The 21,784-nt window shown below is 37.7% G+C and overlaps 1 protein-coding gene and 2 pseudogenes across 3 annotated transcripts; 1 reads left to right on the top strand and 2 right to left on the bottom strand.

Moving 5' to 3' along the window:
* Positions 1 to 2,665: 2,665 nt before the first annotated feature.
* LOC121804924 lies at positions 2,666 to 7,579 on the bottom strand. 3 transcript variants are annotated; one of them, XM_042204638.1, is made up of 9 exons: positions 7,401 to 7,579; positions 7,274 to 7,324; positions 5,731 to 5,752; positions 5,466 to 5,580; positions 3,984 to 4,016; positions 3,735 to 3,860; positions 3,361 to 3,467; positions 3,204 to 3,275; positions 2,666 to 3,102 (listed from the first exon to the last, which is right to left on the bottom strand). In XM_042204638.1, exons 1-9 carry the CDS (start codon positions 7,437 to 7,439, stop codon positions 2,753 to 2,755), a joined length of 915 nt encoding a protein of 304 aa, XP_042060572.1. In that variant the 5' UTR covers positions 7,440 to 7,579; the 3' UTR covers positions 2,666 to 2,752. The 3 variants fall into 3 exon arrangements, with proteins under 3 accessions (XP_042060572.1, XP_042060573.1, XP_042060574.1); XM_042204639.1 differs by lacking the exons at positions 7,274 to 7,324; positions 7,401 to 7,579 and adding an exon at positions 5,983 to 6,315 and having other exon boundaries at positions 5,466 to 5,752; XM_042204640.1 differs by lacking the exons at positions 5,731 to 5,752; positions 7,274 to 7,324; positions 7,401 to 7,579 and adding an exon at positions 5,156 to 5,358 and having other exon boundaries at positions 5,466 to 5,607.
* A 613-nt stretch (positions 7,580 to 8,192) lies between these two features.
* On the bottom strand, positions 8,193 to 8,789 carry LOC121803900 (annotated as a pseudogene).
* An 8,271-nt stretch (positions 8,790 to 17,060) lies between these two features.
* Positions 17,061 to 18,174, top strand: LOC121803899 (annotated as a pseudogene).
* The last annotated feature ends 3,610 nt before the right edge of the window (positions 18,175 to 21,784 follow it).

Here is a 21,784-nt window from a genome sequence, read left to right as displayed (position 1 = left end):
TCTTATCCAATTTAATATTTGGACATGGCTATTTGAATATTATATCAAATCAAATACTCCTACAAGTTTTATCCGAAGAAGAATAAGGTTTAAGTCTAGCAAAGTAATACTGATGTTAAAAAACAATACTACTATACTAACTCTTTTAGAAGTTGATGATAAGAAAAAACCCATCCAAAGTTTCTATCATTTATGACGATACAGTTAAAACCACCATTGAGTTGGACCACTACTTATGTGAACTCATTTTCTGAAGAGAATCAATAAAATGTTGTGTTTTTTAGGAAGGAACAAGAAATTTAATTAGGTAGGGCAAAAGGTGGGGTGAACTAAACACGAGACACTTGCAGTGAGGGCGGACCACAACAAGTCCAACAACTTTAGAACGTGCCCTACCATTCACTTACCTCTCAATTGGAGCACCAAAATAATACCTCCAATTACAATTATTTGATAGCCATGTAAGGAAAAGTCTTGTTAGTTAGTAATTTGGTTTCTTTATTTTGTGTTGTGTGTTTAACATGACATATTCACGTATAAAAAATTGACAGTAGATGTAGAAGCTTCTAAAATCGCTATAACACTGAAAGTTTCATGAACAAAAATAATAAAACGGTAGTATTAGCTAAGAATAGATTTTATGTTATTATTCCATCCAAGTCTTATTAAGCGTGAAGCATTTGTTTTTGTTTTTTTTAGCATGAGATTTATATTGTTTTATAAATTGAATAGAGAGAAAATGATATTATTTTAGAAAAAATGTCACTTAGAAAAAAAAATGCTTCACATTGGACATTGGACGTAGAGGAGAAACTAATGGAGCTCCCTTTGATTATAGAAAAATAATGTAGACTCGACCTTCGACAGTCTAACAAATAACAAGCATTTGCGAGAGTGGTTGGTCTACCAAAAAGTAGCCATCATTATTATTAAAATGACAAATTTGATATTTATTCATCTTTTGAGTGTTACTGCAAAGACAATGCAATTACTATGTGTGGGGCTATACTTCAGTGCTGTCATAGTATCTAGGGGAAAAAATCGATATAGAAGATTTATCTAGAAAAAGGGTTAGCCATAGAGAGAACATTTTCATAATTTAAAAATGATACTACTATACAAAAAAGTAATAAATCTAAATTGATGTACTAATCTCATTTATATATAGTACTATAATTTTTTGCATATTCTCATATATTTTGAAAAATAGAGTGAATTATATTTTTAGGCTCTATACTTTCAACGACGAACATTTGCAGTCCCCATACTATACAACTTGCTCGTTTTAGGTACTTTTACACTTTTTTACCACGTTTTTGGACAAAAACGCCCCCAAAAGCCTAAAGGGCATTTTTGTACACTTACTCACTAAAATTAGGTATTTATATTGATATTTATGTTAGTTTGAGTACTTTAACTATGATTTGTGTTTTATTCGAATAATTTTTGTTTGGATTGGTTATGGGCGGAACTAGTAAAAAGAAGGTTGTGGCTTAAGCGCTTACCCAATTTTTTTTTTCCGTTTTCTTCTTCAAAACTTTTCTAAATTTTTACAAATTATGTTTAGCCCTTGTAGAAATTCTGCAGAAGAGTAATTGGTCATTGTTGAATGAATGAGAAGGGATGAATCTGTGAGGGTATAAACTTACAGAGATTTAAAAATGATTTTTGAGAGCGTCAGGAAGAAGCAACCTAGTCGGCAATAAAAATGAATTAATAGCAATATAATGTTATTTTTAATTGCTATCACTCTATACTTTTGAAATATTAAAATATTAAATTATTTGTGCTTAAAAGCCACTATATTTTAAAGATTTCTAAATACTTTTAAAATGTGAACCCCTTTTTTTTTTATAAATCATCATTTCAATTGATTTATCTTAGTTTGAGGAAATAGAATATGTGCTTTATAATAAATCGTTTTTTATTAAGTTTAAATCCAGGATTAAAACTATGCGTATTTTTTATACTATAATCAATCCAAACAAAAATTATTTGAATAAAATATAAATCACAGTTAAAGTATCTAAATTAATATAAATATCAAAATAAGTGTATCTAATTTTGGAGAGTGAGCGTATAAAAATGCCCTTTAGACTTTTGGGGTTGTTTTTGTCTGAAAATTTGGTCAAAAAATGAAAAAGCACCTGAAACGAGCAATTGGTATAGTATGGAGACCGCAAATGATATTTTGCAAGTATACGGACCGCAAATATTCATCGTTAAAAGTATAGAGCCTAAAAATATAATTCACTCTATTTTGAAAAATGCTCTGTCTCTGTTATTGATAGTAAAATAAGTTAGTAAAAGTTAATGAGGGTCCATATGAATATAATTGGACTTCATCTACTACTAAATGGATGCTCTGAAGTTGCGAAAAGCCAAGGTTGCATGGTAGTTGATGCACCAATAAAGACATGCCTTGATCAAAGTGAAGATGAAAATGAAGCAAAAAAGGGCCACCCACAGGCATAAATGTTTCATAAATAAAGGAGTCAAATACATCAATAATATGATTCGTTAAATTTGTTGCAGTTGCAGACCCCCTTTGCTTCCCTTTGTTCGACATTATTAACTACTTTTGACTAGTTTCTTTGAATTTGCTCTTTTATCTTTTTCAGTGAATAAATAATGGCAGACAACTTTGTACATTAACACCACCACAAAATCAAAGCTCCTGTTTTAATACCACAAATCACACAAATTGAACAATGTCATAGATGATAGTGTCACAATATCTCTTTCTAGGTACCTACAGCAGCCTCGCTCCTTTGCTAAGCAATACCAGCTCCTCCTCTACTCTGATGTCATCTCCGATCACTGAAACCCAAGTTTCGGTGATTTTCTCCAAGTTCCCGTCTGATATGTCAGCAACAGTGAAGGCTCGTATAGTGCCTGATGCAACTCCTTGTTCATTGCTGCTAATTGTTTTAACCCTTGGAACAACAGCTCCATTGAGGTACACGATGTTGTCATCCTCAACCACTATCATTTTCCGAAGGCCATTTCCAGAGGCGAGCTGTTTATATGCGTGACCAAACACTACCAACTTGATTGACAATTTGGTGCTCTCTTTTAGTTGGGATATGGCATGTGCCAAATCTATTTTTGTCATCACATACATGTAGGGAATACAACAACGGGGGGTTAAGAATGCGAGAAACAAACATAATAAAACCCAAGTAGTAGAGAATCAGAATTACCAGGGTCACCATAATCACCACCTCCAGGTATCCAATCTTTTCCGCATATATCATCCATATTGGAACCTAAGCCTGCGTGAATTACCTGCGAGTTTAATATAAAGCAACTCTTTGGCACCATGTGAAAAAACAGATTTTGCCCATAAATTTACTACACCTGATGGCCCGTTATGAGCAAGAAATATAACTGAATGATCAGCAGGAGTTCCTAAAGCAGCTTGATAAATCCGCTCCGCACTTCCATCCATATCATGTATGCCATATCTAGGGATACAATTGCAATGTGCACAGAAGGAATTAGGTAAGGTCAAGATGAGAGAATGGCGTGCTAAATATGCCTATAGGTTACGTATAGCTTCCTATTCATCAATTGGTTCTATATGCATAACATTATAAGAAAGAAGAAAGTATTTCTGACTAGAATAAATTTCAATAAATCGCTCGAAAAGCAAATGGGCTTCTATAAAAGGATGATGCGAATTGCATATGTGAAGAATAAAATTTGAGAAGTGGCACAGATGGTCTACTGACCTAGCAGTAAGAAGTTTTTTCCGGAACACCTGTGGACCACCACAAGAAAATGGCCGTCCACCAACTATACTCAACTTCAGATTTGAAAAATCCATACGACGGTAGCCAACATGCTCATCACCAAGGCTGGTTCACAAATATTTTATACACAAATTGTTGAAAGTACGGCAATTTCAACATCTCGAATAATATGGCAGAAGAAAATATGTGGAACATGTAATTCTACAAATTATGACTTGTAAGACTTACCATTCAAGCTGCAGTTGAACAGCATCTTTTTCCCTGCATTAAGAAATGATGCATTTAGAAAAGGTAAATAATTTATACAGGATGATACAATGATACGATCCCACATCGGTTTCACACGAAAGTGTGGAATAGCATATAAGAGGGAGTCAACCCTTTGCCTTTGACCATGGTTTTGGGTTAAGTTAGGGCTTCCTGTCTTATATGCTTATCATACAATGATGAAGGTAATTATTCACCACAGATATCAGACACATTTGCAATTTTTACATGTATTCAACTAATGATAGGATGCAAACATAGCAAGTGAGAAGATTTCCAAGAGATAGCGGAAATCAAGCAGGGCAGATACATGATGTTATGGAGCAAGGCTAATCATGTTTCTAAGCCATAAGACTACATTGAATCCTGTGTAAACTCATCTTGTTTCCCCATTAAAAAATGTACTATTGTTTCTAATCACAGCATATATGTGTTTGAGTATCTGTCAAAATTATTACCATCTTAGAATCGCAAGCATTTCATCCAGGCATCCTAACAAGAAAGAACATAACACAATTTTATAGAGGATGAAGGGGTATTAATCTTAGTTCAGAGAACAGAAAATAACTAATCTAAAGTATCCACTAGCCGAGTCCAATGGTTGCGAGACACAAACTCCATGATATTAAAGTCCCTGCAGAGCACTGCTCAATACAGAGGCCGGATCCTTTAGAACATACGAGTGTACTAATTGATAAACATTCACTTTCGAATGAATTAACACCCAAGTCTCATGGTTTTCCTACAACTAAAGATAGAAAAGGTAAAGAGTACCAAAAAAGTGGCAATACTTAAAGAAATACGCCCAAGGAATAGTCCTGCAGTAAATGCTCACCTATCTCATCAGGACTTCACTAGGATAGTTCGTTCAACTGGGGCGGAGGGGGGATCCAAATGCCACAAGTCGGTATCAATACTGGTCTCTATATGATAATATGTTTTATGTTTGATTGATAATGCTCTGGCAATCAATATGATTCCTAATATTAATCTTGAGTTGTAACACCTATTCCACAAGTAAAGAGTACTGAAAAATCATTATATATTTTGTTCAGAAAATTTTATCCTTTCAAAACTGGAGGACAAGGAAGTTTGAGATTGAGTGTGACAAACTATTCAAAAGCAATGTTTACCAGCATGAAACATAAGGGAGCACCACAAATTGAGCAAATTTTTTGCTTTTCATCCAAGTAGACTGCTAGTGTAGGTGGACTCTGAAGCCGATACATGGATGGTCGGCAGATCTCAGAGCATGATGCATGTCCATATCATAATTGATCATCCAACTTAGTGGGTGTTTGGTTGAGCTTATAAACTCTTTAACCATCCAACCACCCTGTGGAACCCACCCAGAAAAGGAAAATGTAGAGTGATTCTTACTTAATCATGGAAAACGAACGCAATAACTCTATTTCAGGGATTTCATTCATCATTTAAGCTAACCTCGCAGAGAACTTCTGGGTGTTCCAGGCATCATGGTTCCCCAAAATGACTGCTTTTGCAAAATCAACAGTTGAAATACGTTTAACAAGTTCAACATTCTCATTGCCAAAATCACCTGAAGAAAAATCCCACAGCATAAGCGAACCAACAGAATCTAAGGTACCCCTCAAATTAATCTAGATAAATGCAGGATGAGATGACTCAGCTCAGCTGGCATGCCCATCAACAAACAGCCTGACTAGAGAGTGAAGAAGAGATCACCTGCCTGTGAACAGCACAAGATCCGGCTGCATTCCCCAGAAACATTTATTACAAGAAGAAATCCAGAGAGTATAAAAACATTAAAAGAAACTGCGAGGGGTGTAGCCAAGTTGATTTTATTTAATGAGAAAAGTAACTTTAATAATTGTAAGAAAATTTTTTACTCCACATAGGAACAAGGAAACACACAAAACATAAGAATACTGAGAAGATGAAAGTGTACTATTCCACATCCAGTTGAATCCTCTTCCCATACCTGATAAACGGATTCCTCTGAGTTCTCAAAAGTTATTATTATTTCCTAAGCATAGGGACCAACAAAGAGTGGGGACTATCACTTCCCACGATAACTGTCCCATTTAACTGATGAAAGTTCCAAGTTTTGATGAGAGAAAATCATGGAAAGTACCAAGTCAATCAAAACAAACACTTTTCACTCCTTTTACATAACTTTTTCTCAATTTAATAAGGGTATCCACAGTGGTGATAGCCCAGCAATAACCCAGCCATAGCCCAGCCACAAACTCCTCCTGCCACATCATCAATACTAAAAATCCTCCTGCCACATCAGAAATAGCCCAGCCATAGCCTAGCCATATCATAAATAGCCCAGCCACATCAATAGCCACATCACTAATAACACAATATACGGAATTTAATTTACGAGACATATACGGGAAACATTAATAATACTATTTTAATTTTAAAAAAAAGTACAACAAATTAAAAAGTACAATAAATTTTAAAAAGTACTAAAATTTTAAAAAAGTACATTAATAATAAAAATTACATTAAAAAAAAGTACATTACTTAAAAAAAATCACTCGTCCCTGAACTAGGCTCGTTGTTTAGATCCATTTCTCGGTGTTGATCTTGTATAGAAATTAAGATAGAGAGAGTATTCGTTAATACAAGTGGTGCGAATAAAAATGAAGTGCAAATCGCGTATATATAGTGTCTCGAAAATTTAAAAAAAAAACAAAAAAACCGCTGGGCGATCCCGACGCTGCAATGGCGCCGAGCGGATCGCCCAGCGCATCGCCCAGCGCCCGTCGACCGCCTAGCGCTAGGCGATTTTTAATTCCGAAAAACCGCTCGGCGGTTTTCGGAAGCTGCAATGGTTCGCCTAGCGACCGCCTAGCGCCGGCGCTCGGCTAGGCGGTGCGCTAGGCGCCATTGTGGATAGCCTAAGTAAATCGCAATTCCATAACTGTCCCATTTAACTGATGAAAGTTCCAAGTTTTGATGAGAGAAAATCATGGAAAGTACCAAGTCAATCAAAACAAACACTTTTCACTCCTTTTACAGAACTTTTTCTCAATTTAATAAGTAAATCGCAATTCCAACAAGAATCTGCTGATAACTTTCTCATGATCAACAAATCACAGAGAATGCAAAACTTTCCTCACTCAAATAAGAAATCAATTCATGTAATCGACAGCTAGTCATCAATTACATTAAAAAAGAGAGTTGACCACAGATAAACTGAATCAAAACAAAGTACCAATAAATTGATCACATAAAGTAGTAATAGCGAGAAAAAAAACCTTCAACAGTTGCAGAGCTTTGGTATCCTCTTCGAAGCTCCAATCATCATGCTTCGAGGGGGAAAAGAGTCAGCAATCGTTTTCAAAAGTTAAAAAATTCAATCACAGAGAAGTGGAGAGAGATTACGACGTCGCCGACGACGGCGATGCGGCAGGAGGTAGGCATAGGAAGGTTGCAGCAACAGAAGGTAGAGGCCTGCGGAGGGGAGATTCTACAGCGGCGCGTGTAACCACGTGCAATCGCTGAGCACTAACATGTGCGCATTTTTTCACACCCTTCATATTCTCTTTAGAGGCCACATTCGGTAATTCGCATCTTTAGAATTAAATTATTGGTTTTATGCCATCATTTGATTGATTAATCACAAATATTAATTTAGGTGACATTTTTGCCTGCAACATTTTTTATAAATTTAATGTGTATTTTTGTTTGCTCAAGCCCACATAGTAATTACCAACACAAATAGAATTATTTTGAGTATATTTTGAAAGTCAATGCATGAGACTCTACTCGTACCAACATGATGAATCTTTTAAGAAAATACACAACCACAATTAATTTCCTATTAAGCCCAAATGAATGCAATACAGCTTGATTTCTGCACTTAATTGAGATCGATCTCCCTCGATCAGAAGCATCAAAATCCCTGTATACGTTGAAAGGAAATAAATAAATAATAAAGAGGTTGAGCTACTAATGAATCATATCATATTAGTAATTAATGCATGTATATATGCCATCAATTAATTAATAAATGTATTAGTACCTCTTAATTATTTTGAAAAGGTAGTTGACCAAGCTTTCCTCCACCACCAATATTGCCATTTTGAGCAGTCACTCCTAATTAAGAAAGCAGAATTAATATTGAGAAGAAGAGCAAAGATGAAGAGGATGCACCTACCAATACCATTACCAAGATCACGAATATTTTGTTGTTTTTGCTACATATTTATCATCGAGTGGCACCGGTTGTTGAAAAGAGAACTGCGACAGCTTCATCTTTTCTTCCACATACCTTGGATTGTCTTCCATATACCTGAATTAATTAAAGCATTGCAAATTGAATTCCACAAATACAATTTTAAGGGGTTTGGATTCAAAATGTTGATTAATCTAATTATGCACATCAAAGAGAAAATAGAACGACCTTCTGAGTTCAACCATAGAACGTAGCCTCTTGTTTGATGGAGAAACATAATACCTGTGAATAAATAAATAAAATCAATCTCAAACCAACCAAAAAAAGGGATGCAATGCAACTGACACATCAGCAAATTTGGTGCCGCCTTCAGCCCTAATCCTTAAAATGAGCTGCCACCTGAGGTTAGTGTCATCCTGGTTTACATCTCGAGCTCTCTCGCATTCAAACATCTGTTCGCCCAATTAAGCCCTAATCTCTTCGTATTTGTGTTTGGAGGGGATGAGTCTCCACTTGGAACATAAACCGCATCGAACTGTGTACAGCTTCACCGATTCCCACACCTTCTTTGCTTGCACCGCATCTGTTTCTTCCATTGCACTAATCAAATTATTCATTGCCGGCTACTTAGAGAAAGAAGGGTTTATATGCATGTATTTATGGGGATAATTAAGTCGTATATTATTTCCCCAAAAATGGTTGTGTGTTGTGTCGTTACATGTAAACACATTGAATTCTAATAATTAACGAGATTAATACACCTTTGATTTCATGGTATTATGGAGATTCATGATATTTGGTGTTTGCCAAAACAGAACAAAGAAACATGACAGAGAAGAAGAAAATAGCACATGCATACATAGATAAATAGATTTTCTCCACTCAAAATACCAGAGAAAATCAATATAGCAAATCACTTTCTTTGTTGAGAATATGTAACTAATATTCCATATAAGAATACTAGAAAAAAGGGTGATAGGGTCCAAACTTAAAATAATTATATTCAGTTTGTTTACATACAATAATATTAAGTTATAATTACAAGATAAGATTATTAGTACGATCTTAAAGTAAAGAGTTAAAGATTAAGTTTGTATTCATTTTATGTTGGAGTCTCGCTGACTTACAAGTTAGCGACTCGCTGGGATGACACAAGAATTCAGAATGGGCCAGCGAGTCGCAGAGTTGCAACCTAGCGACTTGCGGCGGATAAGTTCGATTCAATTTCAGATTTCTACCTATTTAAGGGCCGGGCCGCAAACACACCTCCAAAAGCGCACACACGTCCTATGTCACGACCGCCCCCTAGGGTTAATAAAAGCGGGCGATCGCGACTTAAAGGGGCTTAATGAACGGGCATAGAAGACTAGGGTTTCAATAAAGGTTTGACCAAAAATTTAAGTTTAATAATTAAACGACCAAAGATATTTATGTGAAAATAAATGCAAAGACCAAAGATTTGACATTATTAAAAGGTAGCAAGTTTTCAACTTTCAACCAAACAGTTTCATAGTTAAATAAAAATATAAGTAAAGAAAATATCACAGCGGAAGCATCTAAGAGAAGAGTGAAGTCATGTGTGAAGACACAACGACACTCGGAGTTTCAAAACAACCATAGCATTTTATTAATTCTGCTCAACACCGCCAACCGCTCGTCGTTGCTCAACCTGCACATAGAGAAAACATATGCAGGGCTGAGTACTTTTGAAAATACTCAGTGGCTCATGCCGAAAACATTTTAAATAAGAGTACATATTATCATGCCATACGTAGGTAACCATCGGGGTTTGAGCTTTATAAAGGCCCGAGGCACCAAAATATTTTCCATTGTTCAAAATAGCGACTGCGCAGTCATTTTTCCCCATCGTCATCAATCATATCTGCCAATACATGACAAGGAATGCGGCCGCAAACCAGGTCAGTAGACCGGCCAGCCCGTACGCTAGCACACAGTCTACCATAGGTGTACACTAATCCAAGTAGGGTTTGCGGCCCTACGAGGACCCGAATTCGATTTATATAACAGTGGCAACAGCCACATCAGATAGACACGTTAAAACAAATCACGGCATGATAATCGCTTTAAACCACCCTTATAGCTCCACAGTCATACGTAAAAGATTTTAGTAAAAGAAAACCCACAAAAATGTAGGGTAGAAAAGAAGCCCACCTCGACCGTTTAGATTTCGACTACTGCTTTCCCTTTGTTATCACGCTTCGCGCACGAGTTATTACCTTTGGATAATATATATATCTTATCAGTCACAACCATCGACTTAATATTATGCATGTCTCTATCGTTTTCCCTTTTCCCCCCTTTGAACAGCGCATCATGTCATCACATATATCAATCAAGTAATTCACTTATAACAACATAGTGTTTTTGTCAAGATAGAAATCTGGCAGCACTGCGCAACCATTTGTAAAAATTATTAAAACTTCACCCGACTTCCGTTGGGGCTAAAACTTTACCACAAAGCAGTAGACTCATCAAATAACTTCCAGTTTAAAAATCACGCCAAAATAACCTTTTTAGGTCGACCAAATAGAAAACGTAACCTACTGGTCGAGAAAACAGTTTCTGCCAGAATTGCGCAGTCAACTTTAAAAATTCACCAAAAATCAAATTTTTATCCAAATGAGTTGAAATTCACACACAACACAAAAAACATCATCATGAAGTTTACTCAGGAAAAAGAATCGATCAAATTGGAGTTCATTTGGTGGGTCTAATACGTATCGGAACCTACTGTCCGAATTCACAGTTTTAAATGCTTCAAAATTTCGAATTAGGGTTTTATCCCCATTCATTCAAACACAACCTTTTCATGGTTTTAACACACAAACATGCTTAAAAGAGTCCTCACACTCATGTTTTCATAACATCATATATCATTCACCATAGATTCATTAGATCATCATACGATTTCATTCAAAACGCATACACACATACAAACACAAATTCCCACCGATTAAATCCCTTAGATTTTAAATCCCTACACTCACTAGATGCATGAGGGAAAAAAAAGAAGAGTTGGGATGGAGAGGATGAAGAATGGAGGTTTGATTTTACCTTCTTTGGACGAAACACACGGTAGGAACGAATAAAAGTCTTGCTTCTTCAACAATCTCCTGGAAATTCGAAAGGATCTTTGAGTAGAGTGGAAGAACAAGCGGGAGAGAAGTGGAGCAAGGGGAGGGGGCGTGTGATTTGGGGCTAGGGTTTGGGGTTGGTTATATTTATAAGGTTAGAATAAAATCTCCCATTTAATTGCATGAAGATGTGGAGGATTTAAAAGATATTTGGAGGAGATTTGAGGGAGGAATTGGCGTGAATTGGAGGGAGGAATTAAGGTGAGATTTTCAAAAATCATGGCTAATTAACTAGCCTTTGATTTAATTTGGTATTTTCACGGAGCAGAATAAAATAATACGGAGCAGGAAAATTAATACAAATTCTCCCCAAATTAAATGGTAGTAGGCGTGTGATTTAACTCCTTCCCCAAGGAATAATTTCCAAATCTTTAACAAAATAAGACAAGGCAAGATTTGCTAGGATATTCCAATTTAAATCATGGAAAGAAAATAATTAAGGGATCAAAATAAATAATGAATAATTTCCTTCTCCCACAAATTAGGAAATTTCGAAATCTGCCTTAGGAAAAATAATAGGGCCGATTTTTATCATGAAGAAATAAGATAATTAGGCTTTGGATTTAATTTGGACAATTATCCCAACACAAATAATTAAATCCAAGAAAAGAATTCCTCTCCAATAACCAATAGTGGTCGAAATTTTCTCCACAAAAGGGCAAGGTAATTATTTATGATCCTAATTAAATCTCACTCCCCTTAAAAAAATAAGTTACCGCAATATATTTCATTCCACATCAATTAATTTAAGCCACGTCATAAAATCAACGAATTTGACTCGGTCAAATCAAAATTAGGTCACCAAAGCAAACACATAACGATTCGCCATTTAATTGCGACAATCAAAGCAATAAATGCAATGTCATAGGGTTCCAAAATTAGGGTTCGAAAAGTGGGGCGTTACATCCTAATCATCATACCTTCGTCGCAGAGCAAGATGAAGGCACCCAGAAGACTTCCAACCGTCCAGCTTTCTCCATGACATCCATTCTCCTATTGTTCATGTTTTTATTGTTATCAATCTAATATTTTGCTAGATTACTTATGAACAAGAGTAGTTAAAAACCTTTCTATGTTTTCGTGAAGGCTACAAATTTATGTTTTGATTTATGCAATTGAACCTTTTTAGCTAGCTCTTATGATTGTTTTGAGTGTTCTTGTGCTTTTACTGTTCTTTTGCCTAATCAACATGAAAACTATGCTTGTTTAGCTAAATTAATCAAGAGATAGTTAGCTTTACATGGCTAAGGGAACGATCATCACTTAAATTATCTACACTCGAGAGAGGGGATCCTTTATGAGGGATTTAGGTCTGTGATACACTCGGATTTTGCACTATTTTAAGGCCTTTATTTGGTCTGTTTTTAATGTCAAAACCACAATTCATGTCCATATTTTGCATATTTTCTCTATTTTGGTATTTTGACGTGTTTTGTGAGATTTGTGCGCCTAAAAGACAGCAAAAGGTCGAAGTTGGAAATCTGGAGCATTCAAGATGCCCAGCGGTCCGCTGCAACATGCACAACGATCGCTGGGGCCCAGCGACTGCCGAACCAGTAGCTGTCCGCTCCGGAGAAAGTTGTGCTGAAACGAAGAACACGCCCAGCGACCGCTGGGGTGTGCGCAACGACCGCTCGAAGAGTTTCCGAAGCTACTGGAATATTCACAATGACCGCTGCAACACAGTGTAGCGACCGCTACCAAGAGGCAGAGGCTACGGATCATTGTGCAGCGACCGTTGGCCAAGGTACAACGGCCAGCTGCGAAAACGCGGGGCACGAAATTGACCTACTTTCTCCCCAAGATTTACCAAACTTAGCCACTTTTTGTCTTATTTGATGGAGCTTGATTTTCCCTCTATAAATAGCCCCTAAAACCTCTTCATTAGCATCTTCTTTTTGCCATATAATTTTAGAGCATAAAATTGAGAGAGTTCTTCATTGTGCAAGAGGTTGAAGAAGGAATCAAGAGAAGATCAAGGCTACAAGGATTCAACATTTGGGTTTTATTGCTTTAGTTCTTATGTTCACTTTATTTTCCATTCATTCTATGTTTTTAGCTTATTCAATTATGTGTAACTAAATTCATAGGATTCTAGGGATGTGTTAGTAACGACTTTGGTTATACAATTCCGTTTTGCTATTTAATATACGTTTTATTTTTTACTTCGTTTCTTCCCTAAGTCGTTCTATAATACTTCACGTTTGAGTGACACATTCAGTGATGATTTAATATAACTTGCTATATAATCGTGAGAGGAGGTTGGCGAATTAGATCCACTTAGACACTACAATTAGCTTCCCTTAAAACGACACTGTTAATTGAGAGTGAGGACTTTATAAGGGTCTTAGGAGCTTTTAGGAGTTACGGATCTAGGATTGACAACCCTAGTGTTAGTAATCTACACTTGTACCGCATGAGCAAAACTTAGGTGACTCGTTCTATCGAAGTATAAACTGTGCTAGGGTATTGTAGTTGGAATTTGTATAACCATAACTGGAAAGGGTTGGTAGCGGAAGCATGCACTTGTTTGATCACATAATATCTTGATCTATTTAGCAGATTATTTAGACAAAATCTATTCGCGTAATTCTCACTAACTTGAATTTTATCATGCTTTAGCGTAATTGAAATCTAAAATATGCTTACTACGGAGTTAGCCAATTCACCTCGTTAATTATCCAAAGAATCGAAGTTGGCTAGCGCCTTCTCCACGTGAAGATCTTGAGTACTAAACCACAGATCTTCTGACTAGTTCGCGGACTGTAAACTGATATCAGTGTGGGCTGATCTCACCAGAATACTAGGACTTAAATAAAGAAGACGAAAATTGCTCACGGAGGGAGCTGAAAAAAATCGTCCTTCTTGTGCAGGGAGAGGGGGACGAAAATTTGGAGAAATATTAAGTGTGTTTTCTCTCTTCTTTATTCTCCTATTTATATTAAGTCACATATTGGGCCCAGTCAAGGATCTATGGAAGAATTTGGATATGGCCTCCCCCAATTAGCTTCTTACTAATTAAATTGAACCCACAATTTTAATATAAGCTTATATTGGAATATTACGAGCAGCCACTACAGAAGTAATATTGCACTGCCCATCCAAATCCGAAATTACAAGTATTCCAGGATTCTATTTATTTGTCGTTCATTTTCCGTACTTAAGATAGAAACGTCCATTAATTAATTAATGTCTGCTATGAACTTAATTAATTTAACATATTATTAACTCCAATAGTAGACTTTGCATGAAACACTTCTTTATTATTCATGCAGTAATCAAACTCCAACTGGCTAGGTTCCGAATAATAAAACCTTGTTTCGAGCTCCTCTTGTGGACGTTATCAAACGAGACTCACCTCGCGCACGATTCAATATAATAGCAATCCTAGCACCGCTAGATAATAATCACCACTACCCAATATACCAGGATTCTTGGGTTGCGAAAACCCCGCACCATTTGATAAGTCAAAGTAGTGCATAATCAATACAGTATGCTCAATGCTAACGTACATTGATTAAGAAATTAATTATCAAGACCTCGTCTTTCAGTAGATAGCATAAAGACTCGTCTTGCTGTTAGATCCAACTGGCTAGGTTCCGAATAATAAAACCTTGTTTCGAGCTCCTCTTGTGGACGTTATCAAACGAGACTCACCTCGTGCACGATTCAATATAATAGAAATCCTAGCACCGCTAGATAATAATCACCACTACCCAATATACCAGGATTCTTGGGTTGCGAAAAACCCGCACCATTTGATAAGTCAAAGTAGTGCATAATCAATACAGTATGCTCAATGCTAACGTATATTGATTAAGAAATTAATTATCAAGACCTCGTCTTTCAGTAGATAGCATAAAGACTCGTCTTGCTGTTAGATCCAATTCAGTGCTATACCACACCAATGTCATCTTATTTCAGTAAGGCTTAGAAATATGCAAACTGACATTACAACCTTTCACGATAGGTAGTCTAGGCCTATCTAGGTTGTGAAATTCTTATTTTTCTTTATTCAGAACTGACCGTGTTACCTTAAAGTGGACGACGCCCATAACCGGTCTACTAAAACAAAGACTTAGACTTTGTTATGTTGCTTATACATTTAAATATGCAATAAACATTCATTAAATGTAAAACATAACAACATTATGATAAAAATAATCCGTTGCATCCATTGAAAAATAAAATATAGAGTTTTACAGTATTCAATCACTCGAAAGGTGATTTCTAGTATACAAACTCTAACATAATTGTGAACGCACATCCCTGGAATTCTCTTATCTCTCATACTTTTACCTTTTTAATTATTTGCATTTAGTAGTTTATTGCTTTCAAACTGTTTTTAGTTTTCAAAATCTCCAAAATACTCGATTTTCCAAATAGTGAACAAAGCTTAGTAGAAGGTAGTCAGTCTGTGACTTTATTCCCCGTGTTCGATATTCGGTACTGACTTTTAGCTATATTATATATACTCTGTATACTTGCAGGTTTATTTAGTGTTAATAAAAAGTGCATCAGTCTGGGAGTTTAAGGAGATAGAGTCTAATCTATTGGAATGAGACTTTGTAATTACTACCTCCGTCCTATTCATGATATTCATCTTTCTTTTTTAGTTTGTCTCACTCAAGAAGTCCACTTTTTATATTTGGAAAGAATCTCTCTCTCTCCTATCTCCTCATTAAAAAATATAACTACTTTTTTCTCTGTATTTACTCCACCTAACAACTTCTACTGAAATCCCGTGTCACTCAAGAATATGGACATCTTGAGTGGGAGTGGGAGTGGGAGTGGGAGTGGGACGGAGGGAGCAGAATTTAATCTACTAAATAAGTGCATTCGAGAGAGAGGTTATCCTAGGATCGCGACTTTCCTTGCAACCCTAGAGACACAAAGTAGGTAATAGGTTTAGTTAATTGAATCAAAACAGAGACTTGTCCGTTACTTCCGAAAGCTATGCTTCTTCTGTATATTTTAATCACAACCAAATTGTCTTTTGCTTTGTTTTACTTTTATTGCTTTAGTTAGTAATTTTAGAATCCTAAAACAAACCCCTTTCTGTCGTCTAGATGTTGAACGATTATAATTCGAGCTATTGAAGTGCTAATTAGTCCACATGAACATGATACTCTAGGTTGCTTTTACTACAGTATCATATAGCTTCGTACACTTGGAGAGTATTGCTTACACAAAGTTAGGCGAGGTGAGTCACCTACTTAAAACTAAAATGAAATAATGATTTTGATCTAATTAGACTCTAACTCCTTAAATGTCGTCCGTGAATATGATATTATAAATTAATTGGAAGAAGGCATTGTTCTTTTGAGAGGTTTACAATGATACTTTAATCAAATGCATGACTCAAATCCAAATCGATGGAACAACTAAAGGCTTATGTAGAGATCTATTTAAATTGAAGGACGCGTTAATAATTTTGTGTATCCAATTAGATTACAATGAAATGATGCAACTATATATATGTAGGTTTGAAAGTTTCTTAAGTTAAAGTTGAACGCGGCTTAAAAATATCCCAATTGATTTATAAACGATAGGGAAGGCTGGTGAAAGAAGTACTATTCAACATTGGTAATGCATCAACTTCAAAAGAAACTTTCAAACGCATCTCTCTCCACAGACAAGGATATATATATATATACACACATAGCCATATGCATAGCAATCATAACCCACAGTTAGCTTCCAACTCCAAGAATGGCAGCAGCAATCAAAGGCGTGTATTACCCTTCATGGTCTAACATGGACCCCTCCTCCATCAAAACCAAGCATTACACTCACATCTTCTACGCATTTCTCAATCCACACAACTCCACCTTCCAATTCCAAATAGACCAAACCCAAGCTCCACTACTTCGCAACTTCACCTCCACTCTCCATGCAGCCAATCCTCCCCTCATCACACTCTTCTCTGTAGGTGGCGCTTCCGAGGGCACCGCCCTTTTCTCCCGTCTCGCCTCCAACCGTTCCTCACGCCACGCGCAGATTTCATTCACTCCAGCATCCAAGTCGCAAGAAATTTAGGGTTTCTTATCTCGTCTTTGTTAACTAATTATGTATGTATTGGCCCTAAAATTCAGGTTTGTTGTTGAACAGATTTGATGGAGTAGATTTAGATTGGGAGTTCCCTCAAACTCCCACGGAAATGGAAAATTTGGGATTCCTGCTGGACCAGTGGCGCGAGGCGGTGCAGAACGAGGCGGCCAACACAAGGCGGAGGCCGCTCCTCCTCACAGCCACGGTGTACTACTCGGCCGAGTTCTCCTGGGGTGTGCCGCGGGCATTCCCGGCGGCCTCGATGAGCAGGAATCTGGACTTGATCAACGTCATGAACTACGACTACCACGGCTCGTGGAACACGTCCTTCACCGGAGCCCATTCGGCCCTGTTAGACCCGAACGGCAACATGAGCACGAGCTACAGGCTCGGGTCGTGGATCCGGGCCGGGGTGCCTCTCAGGAAGCTGGTCATGGGGCTGCCCCTTTATGGGAGGACGTGGAAGCTCAGGAACCGTGGGGTCCACGGTGTGGGTGCTGCGGCTGTCGGCGTGGGGCCTGGCAGTGATGAGCCATGTATGCTGACTTATGCTGAGGTGGTGGAGTTTAATTGGACTAACAACGCGATGGTCGTGCATGACGTGGAGACGGAGTCGATGTACTCCGTGGCGGGTGATAATTGGGTGGGATACGATGATGAGAGGACTGTGGCTGCCAAGATTGCTTATGCTAGGAACCTTGGCATTCGTGGCTACTTCTTTTGGGCTATTGATGGTGATTATAACTGGACCATCTCCAATGCTGGTCATCTCTAAACTACAACTATTATGTTATGTAAATGTTATCAATCCTTTTTTACATTGATTTAAATTTAAATTTACTCAAGTTTGAGCTAACTTTTTCTTGCTATGTTGTGCTTTGCAGCTTCAAATCTCATGTGGTGACTGAAAGAAAGCTTCGGAAGCCATGAACACACACACAAGAGATATATTTGCAGAGAGCTCTCAAATCGCATTTTTTTATATTCCAATGTAGCCAGATGCAATACATATATACTACATTCAAACGATCTAAAACATTGTACTAATCTACTTTAACAAACTCTGAACATCGTACTAATCTACTTTAACAAACTCTGCAAGGCTTGTTTCCTCTTTAAACCGCGCAATACCACGTCGCGCCAAGTACATATGTGGTCCTCCATCTTAGCTGGCTTGTCCGCGGTTTCAACACGTGCGAGGTTGATCATTGGATCCTTTTGTGCCACACACTCCTTACTCTTCTTTGTCCCATTCTCAGCTTCAGCTCTCGTGGAGTTCATGATTGTTTTGGCTCGCGCACAATGCATTGCAACTTGATCAGCTTGACGGTCCAGTGACTTGAGACAATGTACTGCAGCTTGATCAGCTTGGCGGTCCAATGACTTGAGATCAGACATTGTGGCTTGTTGATCAACTCGGCATGTGGTGGCTTGATCAACTTGGTTAGCAGCGGCTTGATCAAGTTGGTTAACAGTGGCTTGATCCAGCCTAGGCGTCCGATCATCTCTTCCTTGATCAACAGCTTGATCAATTTGGTATGCAACGGCTTGATCAACTTTGATATCACTTCCAACACGCCCCCTCAACCCAAGCGAGGCTAAGGACACAACACCTAATCTCTCTCTTAGCTTCACGAAGGGTTGACGACTTATAGGTTTGGTGAAGATGTCTGCAATCTGATCTGCAGTAGGCACATATCTTAACTCAAGTTCTTTTCCAAGTACTTTGTCACGAACAAAGTGTATATCCAACTCAATGTGTTTAGTTCTTGCATGGAGAACAGGATTCGAGGCCAAAGCTATTGCACTGAGGTTATCCACCCAAATCACTGGACTCCCTTTCCTTTTAATTTTCAATTCAACAAGTAGAGATGACAACCATGATACTTCTGCCGCAGCTTGAGCTAGACTTCTATACTCTGCCTCTGTACTAGACCTAGTCACCACGGTTTGTTTCTTAACAAACAAGAAACAAGATTTCTTCCATGATATGCTCAAATGCATGTAGTGGACCTTCTGTCATCCAAATCAGATGCCCAACCTAAATCTGAGAAGGCTGATATTTCACCAGTTAACTTCTTGATCCGAATTCCATAATCTAAGGTTCCTGAGAGATACCTTAAGATTCTCTTGACAACTCTCCAATGTGTATCCAGGGGGTTCAGCCATATACTGACTTACTTTGTTCACAGCAAAGTTAATATCTGGCCTAGTGATTGTTGGATATTGCAAGGCACCAACAACACTTCTGTAAAGTTTTGAATCAGTGACCGGCTGTCCAGAGTGCTTGCTTAACTCAGAACTTGAAACCATGGGAGTTGGACATCCCTTAGCCCCTGACATGTTAGCTTTCTTTAAGAGATCTTTGATGTAGTTGGATTGACAGAGATGGAGGCCTCCATCAGTAGTCCTTACAACTTCAACTCCTAGAAACAAGTTCACCTCCCCAAGATCTTTTAAAGAAAAATGCGAATTCAATTTAGAGATGACCCATTGGATAGAAACTTGAGAGTTTCCTGTAATAAGCATGTCATCAACATAAATAAGAAGATAGATGATTTTCCCACCCCTCTGTCTAATAAACATAGAATCATCAGGCTTAGATTGTGAGAATCCAAGCTTGAGGAGAACAGAGTGCACAGTGAAAAACCATGCTCTAGAAGCCTGCTTTAAGCCGTAAAGTGCTTTGTTGAGTTTACACACCAGATGAGGTCCACCGTGTTCAAAACCAGGAGACTGCTTCATATAAATATCTTCTTTAAGATCACCATTCAAGAAAGCATTGTTGACATCAAGATGAGTTATTCGCCAACCAAGAGAGACTACTAGACTCAGAATGATCCTGATAGTGGTAGGTTTGACAACTGGACTGAAAGTCTCACTAAAATCAAAACCAGGTTGTTGAGAGAATCCCTGTGCAACCAATCTGGCTTTGTATCTAGCAATGGCTCCAGATAAATGCATTTTAAGTTTGAAAATCCAAGTGCAGCCTATAAGATTCTTGCCTGGAGGAAGTGTGGTTAATATCCATGTTTTATTGTTAAGAAGTGCAGTAAACTCACTCAGCATAGCAATTTTCCAGTTAGGAATGAGAAGGGCTTCTAAGGCTGTCCTAGGCACAAGAGGTGACAGTGCAGAAACAGTAAAGACCTTAGGTTTAATGATGCCAGATTTGGATCTGGTTGTCATTGAATGTATGGGATGAGATGAGTCTGATGGAAGTAATGTAGGAGATGGATCAGGATGAGATGATGCTTGAGAGCCCTGTGGATGGATATCAGAGTGAGGCTGATCTGGTGATGGAGCATCGTGGTCAGGTGTTGAGACAGAAGGTGAGTGAGGTGAGGAAATAGATGGAGTAGATGAAGGTGGATTATCTGGAATGAAAGGTGCAAGAAAAGGATGTGAATGTGATAGGAAATGATGATATGGGGAAGCTGATGAATCAGTTATGGGCGAATCAGAAGACTGATTTTGAAAGGGGAAAATGGACTCATCAAAAATGATATCTCTAATTACTATCACCTTCCCATCAGGTAAGAGTACTTTATATCCTTTGTGAGGGAGACAATACCCCCAGAAATGTTCCTCTAACTAATCTAAACTGAAGCTTATGTCTATTATAGGGCTTAGTATAGGGGAAACAAAGGCAACCAAACGCTCTTAAAAATGAATAGTCAGGCTTTTTGAGGAAAAGAGTTTCATGTGGAGAGATGTTGTTTATAGGAGTGTCGAAACAGGTACCCGCACCCGACGAGTCGGGTACCTGCACCCGATTTTGGCTGAAAAGTTAGTCCCGATACCCGTCCCGCATTTAGTCGGGTATTACCCGATACCCGAGTCGGGTATCCCGCACCCGACACCACGGTTACCCGACCCGAAACATTTTTTATTTTTTTTGAAATCTTTTTTTTTAATATTATTTGTATATTTTAGATGTTTTTTTAAAAATACTACTTGATGAATGTAATAGTCTTACTTGAAACTTTTTATTATTATTTAATTTTGTTGAGAATTGAGATCAAGCCATGTAAAATATTAAAAAAATTACATCACGAAGAGCAAGTATTAAAATAAAAAAATAAAAAATTATAAAATATCAATATATATCGGGTATTTTTGGGACTATCGGGATTACCCGGTCGGGTATCGGGATACCCGATACCCGCAAAACCCAAAATTATTATACCCGACCCCGCCCCGTTTTCCGATTCCGTCGGGTAACGGGTACCCGATACCCGGCGGGTAACGGGTCGGGTTCGGGATTACCCGTTACCCGCTACCCGTTTCGACACCCCTAGTTGTTTATGATCTTGGATGGCATCAGATTGATCAAATAAACGGCTGTAACAAAAGCATCATCCCAAAATCTTTGAAGAAGAAAG

This window comes from Salvia splendens, chromosome 5 (assembly GCF_004379255.2).
Source record: "Salvia splendens isolate huo1 chromosome 5, SspV2, whole genome shotgun sequence".
Classification (NCBI taxonomy): Eukaryota; Viridiplantae; Streptophyta; class Magnoliopsida; order Lamiales; family Lamiaceae; genus Salvia; species Salvia splendens.
This window is presented reverse-complemented; position numbering and strand designations above follow the sequence as displayed.

Excerpts from the sequence above, each read along its gene's own strand:
- LOC121804924 (XM_042204638.1), bottom strand. The coding sequence starts at position 7,439 with ATGCCTACCTCCTGCCGCATCGCCGTCGTCGGCGACGTC. Across the intron at positions 3,861-3,983 it reads GTTCAACTGCAGCTTGAATG|CCTTGGTGATGAGCATGTTG; the intron begins GTAAGTCTTACA and ends TTTGTGAACCAG. Across the intron at positions 3,468-3,734 it reads AAAAAACTTCTTACTGCTAG|ATATGGCATACATGATATGG; the intron begins GTCAGTAGACCA and ends TTGTATCCCTAG.